Raw genomic sequence first — 21,918 nt, forward strand, 5'->3', positions numbered from 1 at the left:
TACCAGAAAACAAGATGCACCTTGTTAATATATGTAGTACTATTCAATCCTTTTAAACTCTCTTTAACTGTGTAGTCCCACACCCACAAAATATCAAAATCATCACACTTAACCTTTCCTAAGCGATGTGGGATTACACAACTTATCCGGTATTTTCCCTTACCGATCACGGGACAACTTACTGTCACATGGTCATTAAATAAATTACCACGTGGCAATCTCTAATTGGTCAGGTCATAAAATTTTTATTTTTTATTCAAAAATTAATTAAAATATACCAATAAAAAATGACACGTTAATAATGATTTAACACTTAACAATCAGGTATCTATGGAAGTTTCAGAAATATAACTTAAGCAATATTATCGTCAAGGAGTAATTTATAACGTAAATACCTAAGTTTATCTCTCGGTTGTAAATAAATACTTTAATTTAATTTTTGACGGTAATAATATCTAAGTTATATTTTTTAAACTTTTATAGGTATCTGGTTGTTAAGATCCACTTGTCATTTTCTTATTAGTATATTTAAATTAATGATTAAATAAAAAAATAAAAATTTAATGACTTGAACCGATTAGAACATTAACTTGACACTTAATGACTAGATACCTATTGACGTTTTAAAAATAAAACTTAAAGTATAATTTTCATAAAAAAAATAAACTAAGTTAAACTTAAGTCAAAATTAAAACTTTAATATTTATTTGTAATAAAAAAATTAAACTTAAATATTTATACCACAAATAATTCTTAAAAAAAAATATATCTTTGTAATTTTTTTTTTAAAAAAATTATATCTTGTTATTATTATTTGTGAACAAATTATTTATTTATTTTTCTTATATTTTTGGTGGGGAAACAAACAAGTTAAAGACCTTTTGTTTGAGAGAGAGAGAGAAGAGAACAAAAGGGAGTTTCTCAGTTTTGTGACATTTCTTTCCGAAAAACCCTAAAAAACCAATTTTTATTTCGTCTCTTCTTCTCTCCTCATCTCCACACCTCTCCACTATACCAGATCCATCCAGATCTGCTTCTACTCCGCCATTACACCAAGGTATCGCTAAAATCTACTCCTAATAATATACCCATTATTTTAAAATTTTGCTCTGATAAATGTTAAATATTTGGTTTTTGTGAGTGTGTTTGATCTGCTTTATTGTATAATTTACTCATTTGAATATCGAATTTGCATTCTAATATTAGAATTGATTGTTTTTTTTTTTGGGCCAATGCTGATTCCGATTGTTCCCATTTATTTTTCTAGCTTTGTTTCTTTCTTCGTTTTTTTTTTTTTGGGGAAGAATTTCTATTCGTTTTATATGAAATTTTATTTTAATATTTCGATTGGTTTGGCGTTTTTACATATGTGTATTAAAAAAAGCTTACTTGTATTGGTTTGGTTGAAAATTTGTATGTATTAATCTGATTTTTAATATCTATTACCTGTTTGATTAAATGCCTCAATGTAGTGTTGATTTTTTTTATCAATGAGCATTGGTCTTTTGTCAAAAAATATAAAATAAAAAGGCTTAGTGTAGTGACGAAGTACATTTTGATGAAATGCCGCTGTCATTTTCATTCAATAGTTTGATGTAATTGACTAATGGGTTCTGATTTAGCAAACCATTATGTGAGTCTAAGGATTTGTTTGTTTTGACTTTTATTCTCTATTGAGCTTTTGGATTTAAGGTGGTGTTTGTTTTGATGTAAAGTAAGGTAATGTAAATGGGAATGGTTAAGTTTTTTTGATGGATTTTTTTGTGCTTTTCGAGAGCAGGCCAAGAGGAAAAGCTTCTCTTTTTAACTGAGCAACTTCAAGATTTGTCATGGGTTTTTTATTTTTTATATTTTTAGCATCACTATATTGAGTTTAAAAGTTTAATTCTTATAGCAAATTCTTTTTAAAGCTCTATCGAATTAGCCTTTTTATTCTTTGTTCTGAGTTTTGATCTCTTCGCATCCATCATAAGATTGGCATCTCTATATATGCAAAACACATTGTTCTTCTTTCCATCAATTTAATATCTCCGTTGACTTGTGATATAAACAAATATATATTGTTTGTTTGAATTGTTTGGTACTGATCAGTTAGAATTTATTACAAATATATTTGTATGTATAATTTCTAGTTACCGTAGCTTGAGTACATACATATGGAATCTTTTCAGCAACAATAAGAAAAATGGCGCCTGTTGCTAATGAATAATATTCTCACTGTTTAAGCAATTGAAATTATATAGTGTTACAGCTTTGGCATACTCATATTATTCAAGAAGATACAATATTGAACATATAATTGTAACTTTAAATATATTCTTTTTCTCCTGATTTTATATTAGGGAAAAAATTTACAGGTCACAAGTATTGTATATTTTGGCTTTTATTCATCCGTTACTTAATCTAATATGTTTCCATTTAATTACTGTTTGATCGTTATTTATGTTGATATATGTGAATTTATATGCTGGTAGATACGATACCCTGTCTGTCAACCTTAATTTCGATTGCTATGTTTTTTGTTGCAGAAATTGAAATCATCTGTATAGTGCTCTATATGAATTAAGAGAGCAAGAGACACAACCCTTTTTTCTGCTTCCTCTCCCTTCCTCCTACCACCACCTCTATTTTTATATATATAATATATATTTATATACATAGTATCCACCATCGTTGTGATATCTGATATATTCTGGGGGTGGGGAATTTTCTTTATATTTATATCTATATATTCATATTTAAAACACATTTTCGATTGAGCTGGTTGAAACCTAATTATTCAACAAGAGAAGAGTTACTTAGGAGGGAGAGGTAGAGTCACACGGAGAGAATGTCGAAGAAGAAAGTATGTGGGAATACTATGACCCTCAAGGACTTCCATGGTGGCTCTATCCCAACTGATCTTCCTCTCCCTTCTGCTCCTGGTGTGTAAGTCCCTTTTACCCGCGCTCGAAGTTTGGATTCAATGTTATATAATTTAGGATCTATTGCTTTATTAAGAATGGTTATTGTTATTGCTAGATTTTGCCCTTGTAGTTGATTATTGTTAAATTTCACTTTTTTTTTTGCAGAATTGTTAGGCCTTCAGATCGTCCTAGTTATGATCGATCAGCATCGTGGGGTAACCAAATGGGACGGTCCGATCATCGAAGTTCTCGTCCGCACACTTCTCCAGCGATGAGGAATTTTGATGACAAATCCCCTTTCCTCACTCATACTTCGCATATCGGCAGGAACTTTGATGAGGATGAGCGCAAGCCCCTTGACGGGGTTTCTGCTCCGCGGAGGACTATTAGTGATGAAAGCATTCGAGTGACCCCGATCCGTACGGAGCAAAAGCAAGAGTCTGCATCAGTCGGAGGAGGTTCATGGAGTCGACAGGGATTGGCTTCAAATTCACAAGTGCCTAGTGGGACTGTCAATTCATATTCAGGGAGGGTGTCTGAGATGGCTCACGGAGGTGCGCCTTATCAGAATTTAGATTCCCATGATGGGCATGGTGTTGGTGGCACTCATCCGAATGCGTGGGCAGCGAGGAAGGAGGCTGCGGGTGGCACTGAGCGGCAACAATCTACGTGGTCTGCTCCAGTGGCTGTTTCTAAGTTGGCTCATGCCAGTGCGCTCGAAAAGATTTCTTCTGGAAGATGGCAATCCAAGCCTTGTACAAATAATCAGACAGATGCGGAGATTATGAGATTGTCTGAAACAGAAAGCGGTTTACACAACAAGGGATATGGTAATAATGCCTTTAACAAGACAGGCTCAGTTGCTGACATAGAAAGTTATGAGACAAACTTAGCCAGGCATGCTGAGAGGGGACTTCACATTGAAGATAATGTTCAGGGTGGTAGGAAGGAAAGTCCTGATTATGAGAGGGCCAGAACTCTTATTAATTCTGAAGTAAAGGACAAGAATCCATCAGGATATCGAGACAGGGGTCAACCAGATCACACTAGTGGCAGGTTTGGTGGAGCTAAACTGCAGACTCAAATGCATTCAGAACCTTCAGAGCGGCCCAAGTTGAAGTTACTTCCGAGAATGAAGCCACTTGAAACTACAGAGCCTTATAGTGTTGATCCTATTCAGGTAGTAATAACATTCACATATGTTACCCTATTTTTGGGAGAAAAAAGTAGAGAATCAGCCCACATTGGGTCCAACAGGTGACTGAATATTTGTATTTGGTTTATTGCAGGGCCATCAACAGGTGACTGAATATATTCATACTGATAACTTTAATGAGCCTCGTGAAAATTCAAACTCTTTAAAGTCGGGTGTAGCTAGCACTGAGATTGAGAAGCAGGCCGTAGAGCGCCCAAAGCTGAATTTACAGCCCCGGTCACAGTCAGTTGAACGATTGGAAGGAACGGAAAAAGAAAGGTTAGCAATGCTATTCAAAATCTTCCTTTGGTAGTTGTTGTGTTTGATTCGATGTAATGGAATTGTAGGCTAGGACTTATTTGTTACCACTGTTTTCCTCCGCTATAAGCGGGATCCCCTAATAAATTTGGGAGGGGCTCATTCTTAGATATATGACCTTTGTTCGTATCTGATTTATGTGTCATGAAGGATAACACCGTGGGGTCAGGTTTATGTGTCAAGATCAGGATGAGAAATGCCTTAACTAGATACTCGTGTACAGTTATATTGTAGCTAGCCGGCTCGAAAACTTTGACCTCGAGGTGTCAGATCTCCCTGGCCCCCTTTTTTGTTTTTTAAGCACATTGATGTATATGAAGCTTAGAGATATCCCTCTGTTCAATACCACTTATTATTACTTACATTTTAAAAATATTTTGATTGGTGCAGGAATTTTTTGTTTGGTGGTGCTCGCCCACGAGAACTAGTGAGTGGTTTTGTTTGTTTTCGCTTGTGATATCACCGAACAAGTTTATGATACATGTCGGTTGAATTTGTCGATTGGATCATTGTTGTTCTGCTTCAAACTCTCTCATTATCTCCTTAGTCCATAGTCTATATCTTTAGGATCATAAGCAATTCTTGGTCCTTATATAATGTTTTGTATTATTATGTATGGCTTATATATTTTCAGGTTCTGAAGGAGAGAGGGATTGATGATGTTGCAATTAACCATGATCTGATTCAGCAGTCTGAAAGGTATTGGCAAGAACCCCATCTATTTGCCCCAACATTGATTTGTTGTTCTTAAATACGAAAAATTTATTTCGGTTTCATAAAAATTGTGTAGGGTTGAAGTTCATGCTCCAAAGGCAGAAAGAATTTCGGGTAATGCTATTGCATCACGCTACAATGAAAGAACAACCGAGTCTCCTCCTGTTGTTGATCAAAGGACTGCAGCAAAGAAAGTAGATAGAAGGGAGAGGGATCACCGAGCAGACATTACGAGAGGTGATGCTCAGAAAAGGAACTGGCGAAGTGATAACAACAGCCGTGAGAATCGGAGGAACAATAGAGAGATAGAGAAGCAACCACAACAGCCCGAAAGGGCTCCATCACCAGAGACCTGGCGCAAGCCTGTTGAGCAGCCGAAAAAAACAACCGCTGCTGACTTGGTCGGAATGCGATATGGGAAAGCAGCTTCAGCCGTTGAGCTTGCTCAAGCATTCTCGAGATCAGCCTCCGAGCCAAATGCAGATAACCGACATTCTGGCCAAAGGAGACTGCCTGGCCGCACTCAGATGCCATTCTCTCGGTTGATGAGTGCGACCACACAATAAAGAAGAAAGAAAAGTTCAATGGAGTTTCCTTATTGAAAATGTTTTAACATTCAAATCTTTAATTTTTGGAAGGGATGTTGTTCTTATGTTTACTGATGAGATATCAAATCGGTTTGTATTTTTTTCTCAATTTATTTCACTATAAAAGGAAGTAATCGAGATTGATATTCACTTCAGTGAAGCATGAGGCATTCATTTTATTTAGTCATTTTTTTTATCACTTGACTATTTACATATCTATATATGTAAATATATAGACCAATTCTCTCACAGAGAAAGGGACATAAATGAAAAGATAGTTAAGATAATTGAGTTGATACATCGTGTTGTATTGTATAGTATTGTATTATTTCAATATAATATCTTGTTCCTGTATGGATAGCTTGCGAGATACTTTGAGAGCTCTTCAATATGATCATTTTCTTCTATTTGAATTTGACTAAAATTTTGGTTTTATGAGCTACAATTCATTTCGTAAGGAAATTTTTCGATTGTGAATGCTCAAATAAAAAATTAACTGATTATTTATGTTACCTATTGTGGACCTTTAACATTTCTCTATTTATAGATCTGTTTTGTTCAAGAGAAAGTTCAAGTTCTCCTTTTGCTCGATGTTGTGAGAACTTTTAATTGATTACCTGTAGATCTTGATGTGCCTCGAGAGGGCCGTCTCTCATCTTCTGTCGGGGCAAATCCACTTATAGACACCAGTTAATAGTTTAAAGTTTAAAAAGAGATGAAAGATGTGTTCTTGCTGTTGTATCCTTCATGATTAACGTTTGATGTTGCACTGTTATTTGGTAACTTTATTAATAGATTGTGTTAACTTATACTATATTTGGTATACAACAATATTATAATGTATTAAAACTTTTTAATAAAGTAATATATATGTTATCCGTGTTTTCAGAGAAAGGATACATGTACCTCTAAGATCCAAATACAATTAACAAAGACCAAATTTACAGGCCCAATTAGGATAATGGATTAACCTTATCATGTCGAGTTATTAGAGTTCGAGAAAGACATCTCGTCGATACAAAAGAAGTCTAGCGAAGAGAACATTCGGATACCTTCAAGCGATGTTACTGGAAAGGTAATTAATAGGCCTCTGGATGTCAAGACTGATTCGGCGCTCATTTGATACCAATTCCCCAGCCGATTCCACGTGTACAGATATCCATTGCCTCATGGGTTGGACCTCACTAAATCGGCCCAATATCAATATATTACTTATATTTACCCCATGAATGGGCTATATTTACATGCAAACCCTAGCCTATGTATATAAAAAATCTCTTCATACAAAGGGTTCAAGATTCATTTCTTACATGCTAAAGGTTAAAATTAGGGTTTCATAAACAATACAAAAATACTTGTATAATACTCGAAGACTTTTTCTAGCTAAATAATATTGACTAGTGGACTCTAGTTTGTTAATACTTGAATCACGTAAAAATTCTTGTTTTAATCTTGATATTTATTTATTTTTTTAGTTTTATTATATTTTATATTAGTTTCCGAAAAACTCAGTAAACATATATTTTCAAAATGAACTCTGACCAAAGCCCTAGCTCTAAATGTCGACCTCGAATCCCAACCTTGACCTCGAACTCGGGCCATGGACTCCGACGCCGGACTAGGACTCAAACCCTGCCTTGAACCCCAACCACAGATCTTGACCACTCCCCTAACCCCGACCTCGCCCCAGACGCAGAAACCGACCTCGGCCTTAGACTCTGATCCTGGACCCTGACCATAAAGCCAAACCACGACCTTGAACCCTGACCCCCATCCCCAGCCCCCAAGCCCTAGGTTCGACCCTGGATCCCAACTTTGATCCTAAACACTAGCCCTGAGCTAAGACCCAAACCCCGTATCCTCACCCCAACCCCAGACCTTTGCCCATGCCCCAACCTTGACCTTAAGTTCGAGTTTACTACAATACAAGTTCATAAGTACCAAAAATACCTTAAGATTTTTAATTAATAATTAGGCAACATAATAGTGATTTATGAGTATTTATTTATTATATTTTTTTAAGGTGTGAAATTTAGTTGTTAGTAGAAGAGAAAGAGAGAGTAGCATGAAGGGCTAACTCATACACCAAGAGTTTTAATTCATAATCATTTTTAAATATTGTTAAGAATATTTTCACCTAAATTTTGGTTGGCTGGTTTGTCTTGTTTCTCCTCTACCAACATAAGAAAAAGAAAACACCACTTAATTTGACCATTAATAATCCTTAATTTTCTTGGCAATTTTGATCGGTTATTATGAGTTAGTATTTTATATGTATGTGATTGTTAATATATATTGATCCATTTCGTTGACCCATCCTCAAATATATTATACATTCAGTAATTGGTAAATAATATATTAGATTGTGTGTTTTACAAAAATAATAGATTGGACCCTCTATTTTGTCAAATAATAAAATAGACTATGTATTTTTTAAAATAGTACAAATAGGATCCTAAACTCAATTTTCGACAATTTTTTTTAATATAATCAACTTGAAGACAATTCCTAACACGAATTAATGCAGAAAATTTAATCATTTTTGTCATAACACTTCTAAGGCGGATTATTATTATTAAACTTTATTTTGACAAAAAATTAGCTCAAGATCTTATTTATACTATTTTAAAAAATACAAAGTCTATTTTATCATTTAACAAAACAGAAAATCAAATCTCCAACTTTTACAAAATACATAATCTAAAATAATATTTACTCTTAACTAATTAATGTAACAAAACAACAAACAAACACAATTATTTATTATTAATCTCTCACACAAGAACAAATAATAATCTCTTAAAACAACATATTTTCGATTTGCTCAAACTTTACATTATCAATGATATTCATATTAGTATAGTTTTTTACAAAAATCAGCTTATTAATCTAACAAACAAGTACCACATAGAAAATATATGGACAACCAATCTTCATAAAAATGTTATATAAACTATTGAGTTTAACACATGCAATTTAGTTATTTTAGCTGTGTTATGTGAATCATCCTTCAAAAATTTTAGCTTATACACCTCATTTGTTGAGCATTGATGCTTCAAAATAAAAAATCTCTATGTATATATTAACATTATATATTTAAAATAAATGAAAAAAAAAAATAGAATTTTTGTGATGTAATTTAAATAATTTGATATATGATGTAATGTAAAAGTTTGAGATAATATAGAGATAGTGAGATTTTGATAATGTATTTTAAAGAATAGAGTAAAAAAATTTTAAATGAGAGTATTCTGAGTGTTCTAAAGTTATAAAAATAAAATAAAAAAAAATGCTCCCCAAACATAAATATCTAAAAATTTTAAATTTGTAAATGACATAAATTTAATATTTATTTTTAGCACTTTAATTTTTCTCTAATTTCGTTATGTTATTATTTTAAAGAGATATTGGCGGCTAAACCACCTGAACTTTACGGTTTGTAACACTTGACCACAAAAACCGAAATTTTGGCGGCTAAACTACCTAAACGTTCCGTTTTGTTCTGCACACCTCCGTCCAAAAATCACAGTTAAGTGCCACGGTGGATTGTCTACGTGTGCACACTTGTACACGTGGCAAGTTTTTAGTGGTCCACGTAATATTAATTTTAAAAAATAATTACAAAAATTAAAAAATCAGGAAAAAAAAATTAAAAATATTTTTTTTACTTTTTTTTTTTTTCTTTTTCCTTTTCTTTTCTTTTCTTTCTTTTTTCTTTTTTTTATTCTTTTTCTACAGAACTCCCAATCCTCTCCGACCCCCTTGTGCGACGTCGACCCCCTTCTTCCCTAATAATAATTTTATTCAGTCAATGGTTGCTCGTTATAGTAATTTTGATGTTAGTATGTGAACATTGAACACATCTCAGAAATCCCATCATGAGAATCAATTTTGCACACAGGTCTTAACAATTTAAAAAGACAAAATATCTATTGAAAAGATTTTTTTCCAACTTAGGATATAATTCTTCACTTTCTCCCCTTTTTAGCTTGTTTCTTCTCTGTCAAGACAACAACATAACAAAATTTGTATTGTTATTTAATAAAATAGAAATCCAATGTAAAAATACAAAATATTATTTACCTTAAAAACTATTTAAGAAAAGAAATGGTATTTAGAAGAAGAAAAAGGAGGTTACCTAATTTCCTCTTAGCTTCAGATTTTGCAAAGAAGTCCCTCCACTCATCAGTCAGCACAAAAATAAGCTCATCTTCTTCCTCTTCTTCCTCTTCTTCTAACCCATAATCCTCTTGCTCCTGCAAAACCCTGTTCATAATTCAAAATGGGTAATAACATACAATTCGAAAAGCAACAATACTGAACCAGTGGAGATTAAAATCAAAATTCTTACTGAGGAGAAGAATCTACGACTGTTCCTCCATTTTCAGAAGTCGGGGGGTTGGTCGACAAGGGGCATAAGGGGGTCGGAGAGGGCTGGACAGTCTACCGTGTCACTTAACTGTGATTTTTGGACGGAGGTGTGCAGAGCAAAACGGAACCAGGGTTAAGGTAGTTTAGCCGCCAAATTTTCGATTTTTGTGGTTAAATGTTACAAACCGTAAAGTTCAAGTTGTTTAGCCGCCAATATCCCTTATTTTAAACATGACAAATATAAAGCAATAACAGAGTGTACGGAAAAAACTTAAAAAAAAATTACAATTTTACAAATATTAAATATTTGTGCCGCTAAAAATAAACATTAATTTATACCGTTCACAAACTTAAAATTTTAGATACTTATACCGCTAATTACCCTTTTTATTATTATAAATCAGAAACTAAATCTTCAAAACTCAAAACAAAAAAGCAATTGTACTAAAAGGAAAGTAAAAGCTGGTGTGGCTGCATGAATGCAAAAAGAAGCTAGTATAATACTTGCTTATGTTTTCTATATAAATTTTGATAAAACACACAAATCATAACAATGACAAAAGTACATAAAATGGCCCAAAAAAAACAAAAAGAAAAACAAACAAACAAAATCAATAGCTTTCTTCTACTTATCAAAATAAGCTTTATATTCAGTTTATGTTTCCCTTTAAATATGCAAAAGAAATCACTCCATGTGACTATCTCCATCTTCATCTTCACTAAGATCAAGATCAGCTAGCATTTCCTCCAATGGAATAGATGGCAAATCTTCTCCGTCGACTGTGGATGCAATCTCCGATGGCTGGTATTCTTTGTTACGGTACAAAGATATATTGAACCTCATATCGGGATTCTCCTCTAAATCTTTCAAGAACTGTTCGTACTCTGTGTTCGTCTTCTCTAAATCGCCTTTGTTAATTCTGTCATCAATCTCCATGTTGAGTGACTTAAGCTTCCACGAACGAGGCTTCCCACGCTTCCTTTGGCGTTTCTCTTCGTAACTCTTCTTTACTAATATTGCATCAGGAAGGACTAGACCCCTGTACTTATCCAACTCCATGTCATTGCTGTTAGCTGCATACAAATCATAACCGAGAGCTTGATCCCCCGGGTTTAGAAGATGACCGAGATGTGTTCTTATGTTGAAAATAGTATCATTCCTTCCAAAATCAGACACACGAGCAACTTGAGCATCAGCTAGAGTGTATCCACCAAGACTAATTTCGGGTTTAACAATCTCGACATCTAGAATAATGTACTCCACAAGCTGCCTACTAGTAAGAAGCGATTTGAAAGATGATCTCCAATATTGATCAGCATCCAGATAACAATGCCTAAGAGTAAGCGGGTCGAGTAAAGCAATGCTGTTAGTCACTTTAGTACAAATCACCAAAGGACCGAGATTTCCAAGGCTCACCGCTACTTTAGGAGGCAAACAAATCAAATCCTCACGGCAAACAGGAGATATCTCAACAGAAAATGTATACTTATAATTGTAGTTATTACTCTTAATATCATGAGAGACAAGTTGTTTATCATGTCTACTCCTAACAGGAGCAACTTTCCCAATAAACTCAACGAATTTCACACCGTGGCTTCGGTTAGAGAAAAAGAAATCAATCCCTTGATCCATTTGCTTAATCTTTATAGCTGTAGCAGCAGCACCATGTTTCAAAATCATCTGTTCTAAGTAAAAGAAAGTTCTTCTATGAGTAACATGTTGGCGAAGTTGAACAGCAGCTATCCATTGATCGGGATTCGCCTGAACCCTAGTACAAGATTCACACATGTGTTCTTGTTGAACAAACTCAACAATGTAAGATTGTTCAAGTACAGCTCCATTAAGAACTTCCTTCCTTACTTTCAGCTTAACCTTAATCCTTTTCGAATGCGGTTCGGTCCAGATAAACTCAGCATGAGCCAATGTAACCTTATTCAAATTCTTCAATCTCTTAACACAAAAAGTCAAGAGTTCTTTGGATTCAAGTTGGGCCTTAATCCATGTTCTTGGTGGTTGTAAATAGGTATCACACTCAGGACAATGAACAATAATAACATGTTTTTGTAACCCTTCTGTAATATCAACTTCAGAACGTAAACATTTCACACACATATTTGCAGCATTTGGTACCATAGGAATACCACACTTACAACATAGAACACTGCCTATGGTTTGATTAACCATAAACATTCCTGCTTCTTCAGCCATGGCAGCTAATACAACAAAACCCCCAAAAAAATAAAAATGAAAACTTTTTACAATTTCAGCACAAAAATCATAAATCGAAAGAGTTTCTATTAATCAATTAGGGATTTTAAGAGAAAAATATATATAATTCAAAGAATTTCATTTTATCATGTTTTGATTTGAATCAATCAATAAAGCATATTCACTGGATTAAGAAACCATTAAATTAAAAATTCATACCTGTGATTGAGTGAAGTAATGATTGTTTATCCGATCAATGAGTTAGGTATGCTCAACAAGCTTCGCGCAGAGCTAGGGTTTTTGTTTGGTTTGGGGTTTGAGTGAAACCCTAAAAGAAATGGGTGGAAGAAGAAGATGACAAAGGTAGTATGAGAAAGAGATTAGAAGCTTAGGTTTGGGCTTATCTTATTGGGCTTATTAAATGAGTTTGGGGCTTATCTCACTGGGCTTGGGCTTATGACACTGAGTGAAAAGAAGTAATAATTAGATAAATCATTGGGGTAAGTTGAAAAATACCTATTTTATTAATCAATTAACTAAATTTACTTCTAATTTTTATTTAATTGAAATATACCTCTTTTTATATGTATTGTACCCAAAATACCCTGACATAAGGGAGTCACATAGAGAGTATCTTAAAGTGATAGGGGCAAAATTGGTACAAGGTTTAAAAAAAGAGGTAAAAATGATAGAATTTAAAAAAGAGGGTAAAAATAAAAGAAAACAATATAAAAATAGTACAGAGTATAAGTTCTACATTCTTTTTTGTAATATTTTATATTTTTAGGTTGAAAGATTTTTTTTTATATATATTTTCACAGTGTTTTATAAAAATAATAAAAAAATGGAAGAGGTTTCAATGGTTACATTTTTATTGTAACCATCATGGTTACATATTTTTAAGCCATTAGATTATTATTAAATGGTTGTGATTAATTTAGAAATTAAATAAAAATAAATAATAAATAACCTGTAACTTGAAAGTAACCTAATCATTTATTTCCTTATAAAACTTTAATTAAGATTAATTATATTTTAAAATTAAATTAATTATAATTATTAATTAATTTTTTGCAATTTATTACTATATAAGGATCTTTTAGCAATTTATTTTTTTTATACTTAAATTATTTAAAATTTTATAGCCAAACTTTTTATAATTTAAAATTACACACATATAATTTCATAATTTAAATTTTATTATACTTGTAATCTTAATTTTAAATTATTACACTTAATTATTTAATTTTTTTATTTAAATATTTAAAAGTTAAAAAATGAAATAAGTTGAAGGATTTTTTAGAAAAAAAAAATGGCTACACTTGTTATCGATTGATTAGCTTAAGGCCTCATACTTAGTTCATATAATTGTAACAAAATAATTAATTATTTGAAAATTTATTATAAGAAGAGAATTTTAATTTGTGTCAAAAGAACGTTTAATTTTTGTAAAAAAAATAAATTTTATTGTAAATATTATAATTAAATGGCTTAATTATTAAAATAATTCAAGTAAGGATTTAAATATAAATATTAATTGCTAAAAGAGGTCTTGTTAAATATTTAATTAATTATTTTAAGAAAATAGTTAATTATAATTAAATAATTCTAAAAAAGGAATGTCTACTATTTAATTAATTATTTTAAGAAAATAGTTAATTATAATTAATTAAATCTAAAAAGGGAAAGTCTACCTATTAGTAACCTGCTATTACAGGTTAAAAAAAAATGTAACCATTGAATAGTCACCCATAAGAAGAAAATAATAAGAAACATTACATAAAATTAACATAAAAACAACATTCAAATAACATCAAAATAATAGCAAAAAATTAATAAAAAATTAACAAACAACATAAAAATACGTCAAAAGATAGTATTTTCTGTAAATAAAATAGTAAAATATTTAAAATTCTACACAATATTATTTTTGTAATTTTGTTTATTTGTAAAATAATCTCATAATAAATTATTTGAGAAATACTAAAAATAATAAAGTTGCGTCAACATTCACCTTAATACTATCTTCTTGTGGTACTGTTCGTTGCTCTGCTCCATCATCTCGCAAAAAATCAGGCCACGAAAACACCAAATCTAATTTTTGAGCAATTAACCATTGATTAAGGTATCATTTTGCTGACGAAACATCAATATTTGCTTTTTAATTCAGCTGTAATAATCCAAAAAATACACAAAAGAATCAAATCATCTCATTAGTTATCATGTTTCCACGACGAAAAACATAACAACAAGAACCACTACCAAACCGAGACAGTAAAATACTGACATCAAAAGTTACCAAGTCTTGCAGCAAAACAGCCCTGCAAGACTGTTGACAGCCTCAAACTATAGTTTGAGACTATAAATCCTAAGTTTTGGCTTACCAAAGTAAAATAGAGCTAAGTGTAACTCCAATAGAAATTGCTATAAGTGTGACTGTCAGAAATGTTAGTCCATTTAGGTAATATGAGCACCGATACCTACATTTTTCTATTTTTTTTTTTTTTTTTGTGAATGGTTAGTATGTAAATTTAATATTTAAAAAAAATAAAAACATTAATTTAAGTTAAAGAAGAATAAATCAAATTTTAATTTTTTTAAAAAACTTAGAAATGTGAGGCAAGGCAAGTAAGAATATAGCATAATTGAGCTGTGTTTGCCTTGTAAAGGGATCTGAACTAGTGCAGCCTTTGCAAGAAAAGAACATACAATTTCTTCTTTATATATACATATAACAACTCTCTTCAATCATATCCATTCATAACTTCTAATTAAGTACAATTTTTCTTTTCAATTCTGAATTTTGCAGTAACTTTCTTTCTTTCTGTCTTGTCTGTCTAAGATCCCATAATTTTTTTGTTTTTTACCTTTTTCTAGTAAAAAAAAAAAATCAAAATTCAGTCCATACATAAAGTCTACTAAAATGGCAGCTGGGCAATTGAAATCTGTTGCTTCTTTACTTTTGGTACTTAATTTCTGCATGTATGTTGTAATTTTGGGCATTGGTGGTTGGGCTATGAATAGAGCTATTGATCATGGCTTCATAATTGGTATAAATATAAATAAATATCAAATTTCATGTCATAAATTGAATTTTTATTTTTCATGATTTAAGAGTGAATTTTTATTTACAACAGGTCCTGATTTTAGTCTCCCGGCTCATTTCTCCCCGATATACTTCCCGATGGGAAATGCGGCGACAGGGTTTTTCGTCACCTTTGCATTGATTGCCGGAGTTGTTGGGGCCGCCTCTATTCTGGCTGGAGTCAACCATATTCGGTCTTGGACCGTTGAGAGCTTACCAGCTGCTGCCACAGCTGGTATCATTGCTTGGACTCTTACTGTCCTTGCTATGGGGTACGTAACAACTTTATTACTATTACTATTACCATTACCATTTACCGAAAAAATGAAATTAGTTGAAAGTTCTAATATGAGCATTGCTAGGCACCAGTGGTGCCTAGCACCTTCTCGACATGTCGCGTTGCGATTGGCTAGCGATACTCCCTAAAAGCTATTATATTAAATTATATGGGACCCGATACTTAGTTAGACCAATAGCGATATTGACACGTAAGAGGGTGCTAGGCACCACTGGTGCCCTTTAGCATTTCTCGTTCTAATATGGGTATTTGTTATTATTTTGACACAGATTTGCATGCAAAGAGATTCAACTCGAGCTAAGGAATGCTAAATTGGTAAAAAAAAAACCGCATTTTTACCAAATTATTTGTACTAGTCTAAAAATGTTAATTAATTTATTATAATTTTTGTATTAATTTTTTAATTTATTTATTTTTTTTGTAGAGAACTATGGAGGCATTCTTGATTATCCTTTCAGCCACACAACTTATATACATAGCAGCTATTCATAGTGTTGGATCATCAAGAAGATAAATTTGAGAGTTAAAAATGGGTTCTTAAAGTTGTGTTCTTTGTCCAATTTTTTACATTTTTTTTTTGTATTTTCTTTTTCTTTTTTTGTTGTTTTCTTTACTAAAGCCAAAATCTTGTTAGGAGGATTGGCAATGGCAATTATTTGTTGTGTGATTTGGTGTGATGTGAATTGATTGGATTGGTTTATTTGTAAAAAGAAAAATAAATAAAATTATTTGTGAAATACAATGAATTTATTACATCTTTTTTAGTACTAAATTTCTCACTTCCCAAAAAAAAAATTAAATTTTTATGTATTTTTTAATGAACAATTGAAACACACTAACAAAGTATATATGGATTAAAGGCCACATTTGAAGATAAGGGTCAAAAAGAAAAAGAAGATAAGGTAAAAAGCTTAAAAAGAAAAGAGTTAAAAATTGGAATTAATCAATTTTGTTGGGTTGGCTTGTTAATGAAGAAAACTTTTGTTTTGTGTTCTAATGAGCAAGCAAAGAACCCAAAAAAAAAAAAAAAAAAAAAAAAAAACCTTCTTTAAAAAGCTCTAATATAATACCTCTTTCAATTCATATTCACACACACAGTCACAACTAGTCATTTTCTTTCTTTCTCTCTTTTTTCTAATTAAAATGGTGGAAAATAAGCCAATCAAATACGTTGCAATACTTCTTTTAGTGCTTAATTTTTGTATGTTATTATAGTGAGCATTTGGGGTAATGCTCTCCATAGAGCCATTGATTATGGTTTTGTCATTGGTAATTATCTCTCTCTCTCTCTCTCTTTCACTTACTCTCTTTTTACTTCTATAGCAAAATAACTTGAAAATAAAGATACTATTTTTCTTCACTACAAGTCTTGATTTTCATCATCCTAATCATTTTGTCCCAATATACTTCTGCCATTATTGATTGGTCTCCCACACTCCTTGCTATGGGTTAAAATGTTCATTTTCATTCTCAAACTCGAAGAATATTTTAACCGAAAAAAGTGTACTGATCGAAAAAATTTGTTGTTTATGTAGCTTCGCTTGTTAAGAGATTGAACTCGATTCCAGAAACACCAAGCTGGTAAGAACATAGTCCTATACAAATTCTTTTGCATAAATACATTAATTATTTTAATATTTTTATTTTCACTATTTTTGAGTTTTCTTCTTTTAGAGAAGAATGGATGGAGGCATTCATAATCATCCTTACAGCCACACAATTCACATATGTAGTAGCCATTCATAGTGTTCTCATACCTTAATAATTAAGAAGTTTTTGAGAATTTTGAGAATGAATTTTAACAAGTGTGTTTTGTTCAATCATCTAGAGGATTTTTCCTTGTTTTCTTTGTACCTTAATTCTTTCACTTCTTATCTCTTAGGAGTATTTGCACTTTGTTGTGTGATTCGGTTTATTATGATAAATAATATCAAATTATTTTTGCAAATTTATGGTTTTTTCAATACCCAATACAATCCACCATTGTCCAATTTTGATGAGATTGGGATCATATGAAACTTTGAGAAACAACTATTTACCCTTTATAGATAAATAATGAGTAATGATATGTACACAAAAATTATGAACTAGAACATTACCATTTAGAAAGGTGAATACCATCTAAAAACTCATTGACGCCCTATCTATTACAATTCCTATAATTAGATCGCCCACGGGCTAAAAGCAACCTTCACCATCGCCTGAGACTACTAACAAGGATTCTAACCCTACGACGACAAGTCATTATATCAACACTCGTAAATATTTAAAGACTCTTGACTCTCGTAATTCAAGTTCGTGTATGTAATTTTCCTTCAGAAGATTTCAAGTTCGAATCTCTCCTTAAATAAGACTATTGTTATAATATTTTAGTCTTCTTCTTAACAAGGCAATTGCTATAGTCCTTAAGAGAATGAATGTATGTAAGGAGTAAAAACACTAGGAAATATCATGCAAGAGATTGAGAAATAGTGATAATAATTGTACTCTAAAAATGACACCATAAATAATCCCACAACTTCTTCACAAGAAGGGGAAAAAAGAGAAAAAGGAAGAATACATCACAAGGAAGAATACTACACTGCAAAATTAACATGTAAAAATGTTGTAAAAAGCTTAGCGATGACATCGAGCTGCCTAGCCTACAATTTTTTCGACGTTATAACCACCGACCACCAAACTTTTATACTGTTTTATCAAGTCGGGTCTATCGCCCCCATTATTCTTCAGAGAAAAAAATTTAAAAATTTAAAACCTTTACGCAGTTCTAACTCTCAAAATTCACAAAGTTACTCTAACCAGATCCTTCCTCGCCATCAAGGGTGTTGTTGTTCCTCCAATGAATGTTTCTTCAGCTTATGTTTCTGCATCAACCGAAAACATAGATTTGCCAAACGAGATTAGTTTCTGATATTTCAGTTTACCATTTTAAATTCAGATGGAAAACTCACATTAACAAGAAGAGAATGGAAGAAGAATCCCAATCAGAAAAATTCAATTACAAGTTTGTGTGTGTGTCTATGCATTTCAATGAAGTGACCCCATAACCAATTTCCTAATCTGATTCTGATCCTTAGGCACTTGATCTATATATGTTGGAAAATAAAATAAAACATCCAACCTCTTTGGAAGTCAAATGACAAGTTTCTTCCTTCATGAATGAATCTATCTTGTCATGTTGGCTACCAAAGAGCATTCATTCCGCTGCTACAACATTCTCAATTTTGTGTCTTCATTAAGCACACTGAAGGGAGAATGCTTCATAGGAGCACTGAATTGCTAGAATGAAAATTCTAACTTTTCGAGGAATGCTCGGGTATCTAACTTTGTCTGTCAAGACTACCAAACTACGGTATGGTACCCTTTTCTTTCCTCTACAAATCGTTCTCAAATCGTCGCCTGTAACAATTACATATTCAACCACTAAACAAACCATTCATTATGTCCCATATAGAACTTTTCTACCTATTCCTACACTATGATAAAACAAGGGGGAGTTTTCAACTCATCCAGACATAATTACTAGACAAAAACGAAACGGATATTGAAAAGTGATGCTTCAATACAAAAGGGTGAAACTAAGAATATGAGAAAACAATAGCTAAAAATCCACATAACTTCCACAGCTAAATCATACATGGCATATTGGCACTTCAAATGAAGTAGAAAAAGTTAAAACACAAATGTATGAAAACAATACCAACCTGAATTTATCGACCGGATCCTGTAATCACATCAAAAATTCCACAGCAACTCAACCAAGAGGTTTTTTGCACAGGACGCGGCGTTGGAGCAACCAAAGGCTGCATAAAATTCAATAGAGAATAAGGCATTCAATAATCAATTATAAGAACTGAAAAAAACTTGTGAAACTTAAACTTCAAAGGGGATGGGGGCCAAGCTTAATACCTGGTTTTCGGAGGGTTCAGGAGTCTCAGAAGTTTTAATGTCTTGATTAGCATTACTAGTTTGAGCCTCGCAACCACTTGAAGGTGGCAATTCTTCAACCTCATAAGTATTCGAGACAGACTCTGATTTGCTTGGAGATGATTTTGCACTCTTATCCTCACTTTTTTTCGAAGATAAATCAGTAACAGTTTCCACAGTAGACGATTTCTCTGCACCATTTTCAAAACCGGGTTTGATCACATCAGAAACCAATACTGGCTTAGAGGACAATTCATCAACCTTATTCTTCTCTTCAGCTGAAGAGGATTCAACTGGTGAATCCAAAATGGAAACATTTGCTTTCAAGTCCTGTTTCTTCTCAATGGCTCGAGATTCATCATCCGAGCTACTGCTACTGCTGCTGCTCCTGCTGCTGCTACTACTACTCGAGTTTCTATCATCCCCGTCACGAGATTCCTTTCCAGACTCAACATACTCAATCCTTACATCTTTGTTCTCAGAATTCTTCCCAGATTTCAAACTTCTCTCCCTAGAAACTCTCTCCACAGACTTATCTTTCGCAACAATTGATCTAGCACCTGATGAGTCACCCTCCTCACTCCCTTCATGAAAATGGTGGCCCTCATATACAGGAGACATAACCTCACCACCATCACTTCCCTTCTCATCTTGGGATTTCGAATCATCATACCCTGTCAAAAAAATTGGATTCAAATTCAAATCCCCCCAATCAAAAACAAAAATTGCCCATAACACCAAAATGATCAAAAATCAACTTTTTTTCCCAAACAAAGTACAAATTGACAAACTTTAACAAATGCCCATTAAACCAAATTGGCAAAAAAGTATCAAAGAAACAAACTTTGGTAAAAAGCATAACTCAATTATTGATACAAAATGGATAAAAACTGAGTCTTGATTCAAACAAATACAAACAAAAAACACAAAGATAATAATATATATATATAAACAAAGTACAACCAATCAATCATCAACCTAAATCACCCAAAAGCTCAAAAACCCTTTACATACTCAACCACTCTGTCTCATTATTTCTCAGACAAAATTCCTATATAGAAAATGGATAAAAACTGAGTCTTGATTCAATCAAAGTACAGACAAAATAATATATTTGTATATATATAAAAACAAAGTACCAATCATCAACCCAAAAGCTCAAAAACCCAACAACCAAAAAGGGCAAAAACAATGATTCAAACAACAAATAATAATAATAATAAAATACCTCCATGAGGATTGTTGGTATGAGATGAGGTGGTGATGGTGGCTTCCTTCTCCTTCTTTTTCTTGGCAGCTTTTCTCTTCTTCGCACCTGATGGCATGATTATAGACTCTTATGGCCTAAAACAAAATCTGGGTTTGTTTGTCCTCTCAGATCCCTCCCTCGTGGGGTTCCCCCCCCTACTCTACTCCCTCCTCCTTCAACCACTCTTGTCTCACCAAATCTGGACCCTGCAACTCTCTCTCTCTCTCTCTCTCTCTCTCTCTCTCTCTCTCTCACTAAGCATTAAATAATTAGGAAAAATGGAAACGCTTACATGTAGAAGATGAGAGAGAGAGAGAAATGAGTGTGTTTAGAGAGAGAAATGAACAGAATCTCTCTGCGTAATTTCATGAAGGGCTTATTTGATATGATTTTACAAAGAAAGGGGTATTATTGGAATTTTAGTATAAGTGGTGATGTAATGATTGTAAAAAGGGTATCACCAAAAATTTGGAATGTTCTTGAATGAGTGGGAAATTTTTCAAAATGTTATGGGGCCAATGTTAGGAATAGGACATGACTGCAGGGGTATTTTGGGTATTTTATTGGTGGGTGTGTGCTTCTGTTTCTTTTATAGTTCAATTATTTATAAAAATACGGGTATTATTATTGGGTACCAGTGACGTCTAATAATACTTATAGGTAGTGTTATATGAGATTCGATATATTTTTTTAATAGAAATTCAATTTTATTAACTAATAACTTCTGCTATCAAACAAGATAACAAAATAGATAAAAACACACTATAAACTGAATCGACGATCAAAGAACAAAATAGCAGTTTTTACAAAGTTATGAGCTATTAAATTAGCAGATCGTTTAACAAAAAAGATAGAAATATTTTTCAAAGTAGCAAGTAAATTTTTACAATCTTGACTGACTAAACCAAATAAAAAAAATATATTTAATGAGCTCTTTAGCGTTTGTACCGCACAAAGACTCGATACTTAATTGCACTAATATTTCTTAAAAATTATTAAATTAAATTATATGAGACATAATACTAAAATGTACCAATAGCGATGTAATACTTAAGTACA

At 32.5% G+C, this 21,918-nt stretch overlaps 4 protein-coding genes and 1 long non-coding RNA gene across 5 annotated transcripts; 3 read left to right on the plus strand and 2 right to left on the minus strand.

The window, feature by feature from the left end:
- The first annotated feature begins 859 nt into the window (after positions 1 to 859).
- On the plus strand, positions 860 to 5,880 carry LOC115697545 (uncharacterized). The gene is made up of 7 exons (XM_030624606.2): positions 860 to 1,057; positions 2,529 to 2,928; positions 3,072 to 4,086; positions 4,196 to 4,380; positions 4,810 to 4,846; positions 5,054 to 5,118; positions 5,210 to 5,880. The coding sequence occupies exons 2-7, from the start codon at positions 2,831 to 2,833 to the stop codon at positions 5,697 to 5,699; spliced, it is 1,890 nt and encodes a 629-aa protein (XP_030480466.2). The 5' UTR covers positions 860 to 1,057; positions 2,529 to 2,830; the 3' UTR covers positions 5,700 to 5,880.
- Positions 5,881 to 10,571: 4,691 nt separating this feature from the next.
- Positions 10,572 to 12,682, minus strand: LOC115697550 (uncharacterized). Its single transcript, XM_030624612.2, has 2 exons — positions 12,520 to 12,682; positions 10,572 to 12,305 (listed from the first exon to the last, which is right to left on the minus strand). Exon 2 carries the CDS (start codon positions 12,298 to 12,300, stop codon positions 10,777 to 10,779), a length of 1,524 nt encoding a protein of 507 aa, XP_030480472.2. The 5' UTR covers positions 12,301 to 12,305; positions 12,520 to 12,682; the 3' UTR covers positions 10,572 to 10,776.
- A 2,363-nt stretch (positions 12,683 to 15,045) lies between these two features.
- On the plus strand, positions 15,046 to 16,453 carry LOC115697593 (membrane protein PM19L). The gene is made up of 4 exons (XM_030624671.2): positions 15,046 to 15,350; positions 15,438 to 15,657; positions 15,953 to 15,998; positions 16,108 to 16,453. Exons 1-4 carry the CDS (start codon positions 15,224 to 15,226, stop codon positions 16,195 to 16,197), a joined length of 483 nt encoding a protein of 160 aa, XP_030480531.2. The 5' UTR covers positions 15,046 to 15,223; the 3' UTR covers positions 16,198 to 16,453.
- A 306-nt stretch (positions 16,454 to 16,759) lies between these two features.
- On the plus strand, positions 16,760 to 17,914 carry LOC133029144 (uncharacterized). Its single transcript, XR_009683341.1, has 2 exons — positions 16,760 to 16,952; positions 17,219 to 17,914. It is a non-coding gene; the product is annotated as an uncharacterized LOC133029144 (long non-coding RNA).
- Positions 17,915 to 18,130: 216 nt separating this feature from the next.
- On the minus strand, positions 18,131 to 21,241 carry LOC115697572 (suppressor protein SRP40). Its single transcript, XM_030624641.2, has 4 exons — positions 20,839 to 21,241; positions 19,593 to 20,284; positions 19,388 to 19,486; positions 18,131 to 18,547 (listed from the first exon to the last, which is right to left on the minus strand). Exons 1-3 carry the CDS (start codon positions 20,933 to 20,935, stop codon positions 19,394 to 19,396), a joined length of 882 nt encoding a protein of 293 aa, XP_030480501.2. The 5' UTR covers positions 20,936 to 21,241; the 3' UTR covers positions 18,131 to 18,547; positions 19,388 to 19,393.
- Positions 21,242 to 21,918: the final 677 nt, after the last annotated feature.

The sequence above is a fragment of the Cannabis sativa genome, chromosome 7 (genome assembly GCF_029168945.1).
Source record: "Cannabis sativa cultivar Pink pepper isolate KNU-18-1 chromosome 7, ASM2916894v1, whole genome shotgun sequence".
NCBI lineage: Eukaryota > Viridiplantae > Streptophyta > Magnoliopsida > Rosales > Cannabaceae > Cannabis > Cannabis sativa.